The sequence below is a fragment of the Pseudopipra pipra genome, chromosome 1, assembly GCF_036250125.1.
Source record: "Pseudopipra pipra isolate bDixPip1 chromosome 1, bDixPip1.hap1, whole genome shotgun sequence".
Classification (NCBI taxonomy): domain Eukaryota; kingdom Metazoa; phylum Chordata; class Aves; order Passeriformes; family Pipridae; genus Pseudopipra; species Pseudopipra pipra.
Window position 1 is genome coordinate 151928762 of NC_087549.1, and position 12119 is coordinate 151940880.

General features: G+C 46.0%; 1 protein-coding gene across 2 annotated transcripts in view; it reads right to left on the reverse strand.

The window, feature by feature from the left end:
• CRHR2 (corticotropin releasing hormone receptor 2) overlaps nt 1-9734 on the reverse strand; it is a 142844-nt gene extending 133110 nt beyond the window's left edge. Inside the window, exon 1 of one of the 2 annotated variants that reach the window (XM_064639279.1) lies at nt 9504-9734. In XM_064639279.1, the coding sequence (XP_064495349.1) occupies nt 9504-9569 (66 nt within the window). In that variant the 5' untranslated portion in view covers nt 9570-9734. Of the gene's footprint in view, nt 1-1543; nt 1560-9503 lie in introns of those variants that run through there. The other variant, XM_064639293.1, reaches the window with a different exon arrangement.
• Nucleotides 9735-12119: the final 2385 nt, after the last annotated feature.

A 12119-nucleotide genomic window follows, 5' to 3' on the forward strand; every position in this document is an offset into this window, starting at 1 on the left:
CATTTGAATGAATCTTTCCTAAATTTCCTTCAGACACTCCATGAAAAAGGAGAGGTAAAAACATTCTCAGAGGTGATGGCTACAGGAGACAGGAACACATCCCCATCTTATCTGGAGCACTGCTCCTGTCTTTTACTGAGCAAGATGAGGTGACCTTCCATCATCAAACAATTTCGTAGTTATCAGGTACAAAACATGTGCTCAGTCCACACCTGACAAGACAAGGACCCATCTCATGCCTCTAAGGCCATACAGGAGCAAAGTTTCAGTCTAAACTATCCACCTGTGCTCTTTATAAAGTCAAAACACTTCCCTTTCTGAGCAGACACCTCTGGTAATGGCACAGATCATGTGTGGAGCGTGTTTATTCCTATCCTTCATCTCTCTGAAGCAGTACTGCTTAAATAAATACTACCTTTTACTTAATTTTTAGATCTTCAATTAAATAAATACTACCTGTATTTTAATTTTTCAATTTAATAGATAATACTTGCATTTAATTTCTAGTTCTTCAGTTAGACAATGCAAATAAATTCATTTGAGAGACACTCCTGGCTCAAAGGTAACCTTATCAAGTTAAGCTCTCCAAAGGCACCATCCCCACAATGAGATCCTGTGCTCACCTCAATGTTTGGGAAAGATGTTCTCAGGGCAGAGGTCCAATTCAGCATAAATATTGTTAGTTTGTGCCCACAGAAGCTCATTTCAGGGAGACACGTGCATTTAACTTCACAATGAAAATGTAATTAGTGAAAGAGCTCAATGCGGCAAAAGCAAAGTGAATCCCACCCTTCCATGACAAAACCCAAACTCCATTTGAATACAGCTGAGGAATTTCCAGGACAGGTGGGCACTTGGCAACTTCTACAGGGGTTCCTGCCATCACCAGTATTGTGTATGAAAACAGATGCCCAGGGAAAAAACACCAGGTATTCCATGGAATACACTTATAACAAATGCCAATGTTCATCTGAGCAGCTCTTTCCCTCTAAGGGATGGCAACACATGGGAGGGAATGAGGAGAGCTGGAATATTTGCTGACTATTAATCACCCGAAGGAATATGCACAACCAGGGAGAGTGAAAAATGCTACTTCAGGAGAAAAAAAGAGATTAGCACAGGAGAGGAGGGGGAATTCATCTTTACTGTTGCCAGGATGGATTTATATTCACTGGTGTGTGGTTGTTTCATACACGAGGTGTATATAAAAGAGATGCTTGTTCAATGACAGTGACAACAGGGCCAGAGTGGTCAAAATACTTGGCTTTTTGAAGAACCAAAAGACGTTTTTGGCTTTTCTCAACTCAGTCATTTAAAACTTCTCGTGCAGCAGCATTTGCCAGCATACAATTGTTTGGTTCTGCTTCACCAGAAAATTAATTTATGATAGAAAGTCTAATTACAAGTTTTCACAGGAACCTGCAACCTGAAGCCTGAGAGAGCTAAGGTTACAGTAAAAGGAAAGACTCTGGGAATAGCTCAAGAAAAACAGTCTCCTTTTCAAGTTATCCTTCAGCTCTTTCAACTCCCTGTCATTACTCACCTCTAAGTTAATCCAAGCAGATATATAAAATAGTGATACCAGCTACAGAACCCCAAATGCTCCAGGAGACACTGCTCTATGATTTTAGAGGCCAGATGTATTCTGCAGTTCTTCCAGGAAGTCTGGAAAAAGAGACTATAAGTCTGCATGGAATGGGAATTAGGACCCCAGTTCAATAAAGCAACTGAACACATGCTCAGTTCTGAGCGTGAAATTAAATTAATCCTTATTCAAAAATAAATTAAAAAAAAAATCCCTTAAGCATCTGCTACACTGAGCCCACCACTGAACTTCACTGTTGTCTTTGAAACTTGGAGATCTGCCTTCATTAAGCATCTGCCCACATGCTCTGCTGAATAAGGGTGTAGAGGGGAGGTTCTTCATGCACTGAAGCCAGGCACGTGCCAAGGGATCTTCTGAGTCATAAAGTAAAATTGTTTAAGGCCACCCATGGGCTGGACTTGTCCAACCAAGTCTCCTACCCTTTCAAAGGCACATGAGATGTGTAAAAAAAGAGCAAAACAGCACTTGAATTGCAGGGTACAGCTCTCTTCAAAATAATATTGCTTAGGGGAAAGACTTTTCAATCTCACATCCCTGAAGAGTTTTTTTATTCATCCCCCATGTCTGTGAATATCATATCCAGAAACTGAAAGGAGAGCCAGCACTCCTGAATTAATATCTTCCCTTTTCTTAGATCTTCACACCAAACCCATGACTAATTCTTCCCTACTCTTTCCACCCAATTCCCATTATTCTGAATCCTCTCAGCAGCTCAAACGTGATTCACCTCACCCACACATTTCAGAAGGCATTGCTTTAGGTTCCCTCATACCCAATGGAAGAAGGAAACACTACCAAGGAACAATCCATTGCTTCTGCTTTAAACACATCCTTTAGGATGAGATAACTTATGCACTGGAGACAAAACACACAGGGAATCCAGAGTTTAAACTCAAGTTTAAAAGTCATATTTACCCAAGTGAATGTCAGTACCTCAGCTACCTCTTATCTACCTGAATAGCCCCTGCAAGGATCCATTGTCATCACACGGTCACTACACTTCAAGGCCTCCCTTCACAGGCTCTTCCACTTCTAGCTCAACAAATGTGAGCTCCTAATCTTTGTTTTTCAGGTCTCTCCCAGTATGCTCCTGCCTGAAAAAGGTAAAAATCCATCTCAGGTGCTTTAGGCTTTAATCAGCTACTGAACTCCGCTCAACTTTCCATGGAATGTTGAAAATTGTACCTCTGTATCCTCCATAAAATGTTCCTTTAACCCAAAATTTCGTGGTAGTTCAGTGTCACCTCATCGGCTCATTTTTAATTCTCTTTCTCTCCATCCATTCCTTTTTCCTTAAATTTTTACCTCTTGGGCTGGAGCCTACCTTTAGAGATTTGAAAAACGCATATCACAGGGAAATTTAACTCCAAGACTGGAATAAGAGAAGATCTTCTTCCTCCTGAAGAGGAATTACAGAGGAGTCAGACTCCTGTCAGGAGCTGACAGCAGAAAGACAAGACAGGCATCATTCACAAGTTGAAGTGAGGGAAAATCTCACAGAACATAAAGGGAAAAAAATATGCACCATGACAACGACTGAGCATTGGAAAAAAGGTTCAGAGATGTTGTGAAAGCTCCATCTTTGCAGATTTTCACAACTGAACTGGGTGAGTATGATGTGGTTTTGGAATTAGCCCTGCACAAATTGTTTTTCCATTCCTTGGTTCTAGAATCTATAGTCCCTATGGTAAAAAGTATCATAGATAACAATTACTCCCCAAACCTTTTGTTTTGGCAATGCAGTAATTACCAGCTTACAGGCTGTATCTTGAACAATAATCAGCAATCTCGAGGCTTTGAGGGTTTTTTCACTCATGTTTCTAATATTTTGGACTCTGTTCACATAATTAAAATATTATGCCAAATAGTATGAAAAGACATTTTAAAATTATTTTTGTTTTTAAAGATAGAATTTTCTTTTACTCTGTCTGAAAGAAATACTGGAAGTCTGACAAGGCTTCAAAATATTCACAAACTCACTTGTTCTGATAAAATAAGGGTTTCTTACACCTTGGAAGGTGTCTCAAGTTCAAGATGGACTAAATAGTTGATGTCACAGCAGGGAGGACTTGAGACAGGATGAGGAAAAATCCTCGCTGCTTCTGACGAGGAGCACACGCGGTCAAAATTCTTTCCTGTGCTCTGGGACATCGTTCTTGTCAGCCAGAGGGATAACCCTGGCCTTCCTGTCTGCTTTGAAAGACTCAGTTGATAACAGGAGGAGCGGGCAGATCCCTGGATGCCTTCACCCCCAAAACAAGGGAAGAGCGGGAGCAGAGCACTCTTTTAAGTAGTCCAGGGGCTGGAACAGGGAAAGCAGCAAGGTGACAGCTGTGATGGCCACACTGCAAAGTGCAGCCCCTGGTGCTGTCTCTGCTGGCAGGGCCTCCTGAAACCCAAGCTCTGTCTGGGCTGGGGGAGTTTGCTACTGCCACTCAAAGGGAATCGATACTTTAGTCCCAGCCTGGCTAAGCCTCCAGCGAAGTCTGGCTGGCAGCCCCACGGCCAACCTGCTCCCACACACCAGCACACTTCCTTTCCTTCACTTTTGCCTTCTTTCCTCCTTCCTTTTCAATGGAAAAGCCACCTCTGCTAGAGGACAGCACTCCCAAAACTATGGCAGCGCAGGGATGGCAGCGCTCAACAGGCGTCCCGCATCCCAGGAACCTGGGGAACAGCAAGAGAGATTATCCCACAGCCCTCAGACTGGCTCCTTTCCCGTCCTCTGGCACTTCAGCTACTATTACCAGGGCAAGGGTTTAGCATTGCAGCGAGGACAGCTAATGTATTTTGATCTTCATCTGCATTGCTCACTATTTACTTTCCCGGCACACACAGCCCAGAGTGGACAGTTACTCAGCCAGGATTATGCAAAAGTTTATAGGGCTTTAATTAGTTTCATTTTCCTGCAGCTCTGCTGAAGAAGTACCTTTGAGCTCTTGAATTACCAAACGGATTTTCTCTCTTATTCAGCGAAAACACGCCGTGTATCTGTACAAACACCGGCCGTGTCATTGATCATTCCAGGAGAAGGACCCTTCCCAAGTTCTCCACCCATGGAGCTCCACAATGGAGCTGTCAGGCTGGGGAACACGACATGTACAGGCAGCACATTCCCAGCAGTGGGACTGACTCCCAACCTGGGCTCCCTTGTGCAGCAGTGAGGAACTCGTGAGCCAGAGGTCAGGGCAGGATGTTGGAATCCATCTCCCCTCTGTCCCTCCCACAGCCCTTCCCAAACGGACCAGCCTTTGTCAAGATCCAGCAGAACATGTTCCTGGGAGAGCCAACCCAGATGATCCCAGACCCAGAGAACTGAGCAGTACTTCCAACAGCTTTGACATGTTACATGTCAAAGAGCATTGGAGGAAGCATCTAACAAATATCCCCCCACTCTGGCAACAGAAACTGGAAATGAAATTTTCATGTATTTGGACATGCCTGATGAAATTCAAGCAGACATTCCTCTGAAGGACAGTGCTGTTTGCTGACTGATCACTATGCTCAATGAGTAGTTTCCATTTGTCTTCTTTTGTAAAACGGCCACAACCAAATTTATTCAGCTCCTCAGGGAAGAGAATTAAAACACATAAAGCTCTTTACCCAACACTTGCCAGCTTAAATCAATTACAGCTATTTTCAAAGCAATTAAGATTTTAAAAAACGATTAGCAGTAAAGGAAAGTTATTCTGTATAAAGAAATAGTTTGATAAAGCAAACCATCAGGAAGTGTTTAGTTGTTATGAATAGATAAGGAAGCAAAGACAATGTTTATGCAGTGCTGTGACACATGTTATTCTGAATCTACAGGAGAAAGGGAGGTGCCAGTGGCTCGCTGGACAGCTCCAGCTTTACATCCAACAATTCATGTTTGCACTTTAAGGGAGAGCAGACTACATTTGGGATTAAAACTGGTGTGGATTAAAAGAAATAAAGACGTGGACGTGATGAAGATCTGATCTATCTGTTTCAATTTATAGACACAGTGTGGAAGAAGAAATTCCTGCAGAAATGTCATTTACTGGATAAATTTTTAATCTAAAGTAAATCAGCTTTCCCCCTAAGTCTCCTTTTTGGGTTTGCAGTGCTGCAAACCTGAAAGTGAGATAAACTAAAAAGGAACAGATTCAGCAGTGTGTGCAGCCTGTTGTTACCACCCACATTTCCTCACCTCCCCCTCTCCCCAAAAATAAAATCTGCAGAACCATTAAAAGAATCTATAAATGTGTAAATGTTTGTTCTAATACAGTATTTTTAAAATATTTGCTTCACTAATATATAGGTTAAAATAAAACAGAAAACACCAAAACGCTTCCTAAAAAAGTTTGTGTTATCCACTACCCTGTTCTTCTCCTGATGAATCTCTCAGATCAGCACATCACCAGCAGAATCCCACGGTAATCCCTGACACAAAGAAAGCTAATTGCCAAATTCAAAGCAATGAAGAGTTTGCCTGAGAGGCAAATACCTCCCTCAGGCACTCATGGAGAGTGTGAGGGATGGCAGTGCAGCTACACTCCATCTAAGCTAATGAATCAAGCAGTGCAAAGGTCTGTTTTAAGTACTTAATCATTTATACTGTTAAATTTTTAGAGTGGTTCCTGGCCACATTTGTGCCCCAAGAAATCATAGTGGTATCTCCAGCAGTTCCTGGGAAGGATCTGGGAGTTAGGCTGCACCATGGACCATCTCAGTGGGCAGTTTGCACAGAATCTCCCTGTTTTAGAAGCTGAAGGAGCTCAATCCCACGGGCACAAACCACCCTGTGGCACTTGGCCCGAAGGCTGGAGAGCTGTCCTGAAAATCTGAATGTACCAGTGGAGTTAGAATTTAGGATGCTGACACCAAAAAGTCTGAACCTGATTTCTTCTTCCTGCACCTCCTTCTTCCTCCACCGGCTTCAGCAGGGCATGCACAGCCATGCTCTGATTTGGAATATGAAGGTCACAGAGTTTAGAGGACTTAATCATTATTTCTCCTCTGCTCTGGACAGAATAATAACGTGTAAGCAGATGCCTTATATGACCAAAAGCTAAAGCTGCTTTCTTGCTGGCTGAGGGCAGCTCTGAATATCTTCACTGAAGTGTTTCATGGCAAAAGGACCAGTCAGCAACACACCAGCACACAACTACCTCCCTCAAACATCCAGTAATTGCCATGAGATGGTTACAGATTTAAACCCTGCCAAAGTCCTACCCCAGCAAAGGCTTCTCCTGATGAGTGAGATGTTTATGCTGCATTAATTCACAATAGGGCTGAATTTTGGCAGTCTCAGACCAGGAATATTATTTAACTTGTCACCACTGGCTGATACACTCACACTGCCCGGGCTGTTTTAACAACTTCGGGAGAACATATGAATTATGGGGAGCTTTGCTCTTGGTTTTGATGAATAATCCCTCTCTCCAAATTATGTGAACTTAGTGAGGACTTTATATCAAAATGTCAAAAAGATTAATTTGCTTTAGGATTTGTTTGTTTGGTTTCCACATTAAAGTAAATGTTTTTTCCAGTGTATCATATGTAGAGAACCTCTTTAAGAGAACATAAATCTCAGTGTAAGTCTTCACCCTTTTTGCTGACCAGCCCTGTGAAATCTGTCAGCTCATTTGCACCAGCATTTTCATGTGGCAGATCTAATTCTGTGCTAGAAAATTGCCTCGTCTCGTGGGCGTTGCAAAGCTGCAGTTCCCATAAAACACAATTGCTTGGCTGCTGTGAAAACTTAAACTCCCTTAACTGGGTAAGGGCCTGCTCCCACAAGAAGCTATTCCTTTCCTCAAATCCACAAATGTGAATAAAGTCGTTGACTTCGAGTCCACTTTCGAGTGTTTTCAAGTTAAACAAGAACTTAAGAGCTTTGGATTTGAGCCAGAGTTTCAAAACATTTCTCTTAAGCTTCTCGGTGCCAAGTTTCATCCAGCTGTAAAGCAGAGGTACAGATTTACCAACACCATTCACGGATGAAAACACTCCCCAGAAGAGCAGCAAAAGCTTTTGCTACAGCTGGAGCTGTTCTGTAGGTGAGGCTGAAGATCAAATTCCAACAGGTTATTTCCCTGGCAGGTGTACACATGAATCCCTAAGATTCCCTAAGTATCACACATCCAAACAAGCTCCTTTATAAAAGCAAGTGGAATATATTCAGAGCACACATTTCCCTCAGACTAACCACACTTTAGGGAAACTTGACATATTGGTAATTAATTTATTTTTTTCTTTTTTTTTTTCTTTTCTTTCTTTTGAGGCAGCAGTTTTGTTTTAAAGCAGCAACATAACAACCAAAATTTACAGAAATAATTCAAATGCAAAGTTGCAGCGGAACTGGAAACCTGTCCATAGATTATATCCACAGAGAAAGCACACAACATTTTTTTGATTCATTGAGAAACAATTAGTCTGGCTAAGTACTCAGTACCTGAGTACTTTTGACAACCTCATTGTCAAGAGCCCATCTCTAAATGCAAACTGACATATTTTTATGGACCAAAGTAAGTCAATAAGGGAAAACACAGCCTAGAAGAATAAAAAGACTTCAAAACAAAGTTTAGGAAAAAATGGTTTGGGATTGAAAACACCAGTGTGTAGACCCATGCCACTGTGATTCCATGTGCACTGATCTCTGACTGGAAAAAAACCCACACTGGAAAGTATTCTCTATCTTCTAAGAGAGCTACCACAAAGATTTTAAGATTAAATTGTTGCTCTTCAGATTAAATTGTTGCTTCTCTTTGAAGCCTGCTGCCTTTCCTGACCTGGCTTTTCTCTATCTTTCTTTGTCAATTAGAGGAGAGAAAAACAAATAAAACCACAAACAAACAAAAACCCCAAACAAACCAAACCTAAACCAAAACAAAATTGAAGATAATTAAGGAAATAAAACAGATTTTCTTTCTTTATTCAAGGAAATGCTAAAGACAGGCCAATTACACTTTGGTTCGGAAGAGTCACTGTCACATTTTTAATGCTGTGGGAACAGCCTTTACAAATTCTGCACAGGATCAGTGTTCCTCCTGCTTAATCCCTCACGTTTGCTTTGCAAGTCTGACTTAACACACTTGAAACCATCGCTCAAAACAAATAAGCCACCAAAGCACTCAGCCTGACCTAAGAGTGTGGGCTGGGAAAGCAGTTTTAAGTCCAGCCTGACACAGGCCAGTCTTATCTCCACCTCATCTCAGCATCACCCAGGGGGATGCTCGTGATGGAGAAGGACCACGCCGAAAAGCTTCCCGTGCATTTCCCTCGAGAGAAACTCGGAGCAAACGCTTGGATGGATGGGTGGGCTGAGCCCTGCCCTTCACCACCCCTGCTGCTGATCCCTGCTTGGGCACATGCTGCGAGAGGCACCAGGGCGAGAGGTCGGGGACGACGGGCACCAGCCAGGGAACGGGGAGGTGTAGGGAAAACCCCTCCCCTCTGGGGCAGGGAGCGGGGTCCCTGTGCTGGGACTTCTTCTGGCAACGAAAGGGACAGTGAGGCTGCTGCTCCACAGGGAAAGGGACACTAAGAAGGGCTACGGGGCTCTGAGCGGACCCAGAGCTGAGCAGCCACGGGCGGAGAGAGGGTGTTCCTGCGCCCCTTTCCGAGCGCACCTGTGATGGAGCAGGGAATGGCCAGCGGGACGGATCCCTGGGCACCCGGGACGGGCAGCTCCTGCCGGGGAGCCCGCCCGGGGTCTCTCCGAGCCCTGGCACAGCAGCACCTGCGGGGGGAGCGAGTCACAGTCCCCTGACGGAGCGCCCGGGGCGGCCCCGGTGTGTTCCCCGCGGTCGTGGGGCGTCCCCTTCCCTCCCTCCTTCCCTCCCTGCCCTGTCCCTGTCCCTGCCCCTGTCCCTGTCCCCTGCCCCTGTCCCTGTCCCCTGCCACCCGCCCCTCTCCCGTGCTCGGCACTTACGGGCAGGAGCAGGAGCGCGGCGGCGGCCGCTGCCGGGAGGCTGCGCTGCGGTGCCCGCCCGGCCATGGGGGGCTCGGGGGTGTCCCCGGGGCTCAGCCGGAGCCTCGGAGCTGCCCCGGCGCTGCCATCTCCCCCCCGGCTGCTGCCCTTGACCCCTGCCCGCCGTCCAGGAGCCAAGCCCGGCGCCGCCGGCGCGTCCCAGGGCAAACCCCCGGGAGGGAGGGAGGGAAAGAGGGAGGGAAGGAGGGAGAGAGGGGGGAGCCGAGCCCGCCCTCCGCCCAGGGTGCCTCGGGGATGGAGGCGGCGGGGGGCACCCCCGGGGGAGGGCGACCCTCACAGCCTCCAGGACCGACGGGGATCGTCCTCTCCCCCTGCACTGAGTGCAAGGCGGATTCCGCCGTCCCTCAGGCACTGGGTACAAGAAGAACCTCACTGCTCACAGTTGTCCAGAAGCAGTGGGGTAACCCCCTCCCCAAGCACTAAGTGCGCTGGGGATCCTTTTCCCCAGGCAGTGAACGCGATGGGGATGCCTTCCACACAAGCCTCCTCCACCCTCCCCTATCTTAGGAATTCCACTGCCTCGAACTTTCCAGGCACAGGAGGATTTCCCCTGCCCAGGCTCTGGGTGCAATGGGAACCTCTTTACAAAGTTAAGTGAAATGCAGATGTCTCCCACAATCCTCTAGAAGAATTAAAAATCCCTTCAACACCACCCCATCCCGCCAGGCATTAGGTAAATTGTTAACTCCATTGCTCAAAAACTCTCAGGAGCAACAGGTTTCCCCCACCGCTCAGGCAAGAAGTGCAGTGTGCACAAAGTGCATTAAAGGAGGGTCACAAAAAAGAGGAAGAGTAACTTTTTACTTGGGCAGATAGTGATAGGACAAGGGGGAATGGTTTTAAACTAAAAGTGCATAGATTTAGATTAGATATTAGGAAGAAATTCTTCCCTGTGAGGGTGGTGAGGCCCTGGCACAGGTTGCCCAGAGAGGCTGTGGCTGCCCCATCCCTGGAAGTGTTCAAGGCCAGGTTGGATGGGGCTTGGAGCAACCTGGGCTAGTGGAAGGTGTCCCTGCCCATGGGAGGGAGGTGAAACAAGATGATCTTTAAGGTCCCTTCCAACCCAAGTATTTCTATGATTCTGTGACCCCCTACAAGTCTGTTAAGGAAAAGGAGAATCCTCCCTGACACTGGGCAATGTGAACCACCTGTTAATCCTCCAGAAGCAAGGGGACATCCTCCAGGCCCAAGATGCACCCCCAAAGTGTGATGAGGACCTCCACCTCCAAGATAATGAGTAGCAAGACTCCCAGCTTCCTGTGCAATCCAGGGCAAAAATGTTCCAGTTTGCTGGTCACCAAATTATCAGCAGATCTTTCCGAAAATCTCTAAGCATGTGGAGCATCTCCTTTGCTATTCCCCAGCTACAATGGGAAGTCCTTTTTTCCCCAGCATTGAGCCTTTGAAGACTCCCCAACAGCATGTACACCCTTCTAGCCAGGCAACCCAAAAACTGCCTGTGTGGCTGTTCCTGGTGCACTTGGTCTCTGAAACAAGAGCCATTTGTCCTGCTCTTCTCATCTACAAATACTTGCCAGATTAGACCCCTGTGCAAATAAAAGCAAAACGAGGTCACCCCATATCTTCATGCCTACTTGCCCAAGGGGCTCCTGGCCCTCTGGTTGCTCCAGGGTGGATGTTGGTGCTAAGGGAATTGGAGCCTTACAGGTTTGGATGCCTGACCCTGTTGGGGCCCATAAGTTCCTGGGTCCAATCACTCCATGATCCACCCAGCGAGGCCTCTCCATACAATGGATGTGTTTGTGGAATTGTCAGGCTGTGGGCACCAGGCCAAGCCCTGCTGTTCCCAGTGCCAGCAATGAGCCTGATAAGATTATTTTCTCCTCTGCTCCATCCCATCTGCCCAGAGGAGGGCCAGCTGTGTGTGAATCACAGCCAGCACCTTCCCCCAGCTGCAGCTGGGACTGTCCCCAAAAGCCCAGCCGTGTCCTGAGGCACACAGCCCTCAGCCACAATTCTGGAGCAGGAGCAGTTGTGACCTGCTCCTGCCCAGCACAGCTGCTGCATTTCCACAGGGAACAATGTCATACACTGCCTTTGTAGCCATCTATTGCCAGCTGTTTCCACTCAGGGAGATGGTGCCTTTTCCTCCACAAAATAGTGCCTTTCCACCACCCTCCTCGTTTGGCATTCTTTACTCAAAATCAATTGGCATACAGGTAAAAGTGGCACAGAGGAAAGAGTTCCAACAAATTCTCAGGGTTTACAAAAGCTTAGCAAGCTTTACTCAGAAGCAGAAATACCTGGACATCTTTGAGGCCTTGCTGAGTTATTTTGCTTTTTGTCATTGGCTCAGAAAAGGATAAGACAGCTTCTGACCATCTCTAAAACACCTCAAAGTAATCCCACTTCCTAATCCTATGCAGGAATCCCATTTAGTACAGCAAGGAGATGGGCACTTACACACACTATAAAACTTGAAATCCTCCACTGGCCAAAGTTTTCACAAAGCAGCATTATTTTCCCTTTTCCTCTGGTTATTCAACAGTTTGAATATATTTAAATATTTAAGCTTGCCCAGTTTTTCATCTCCTG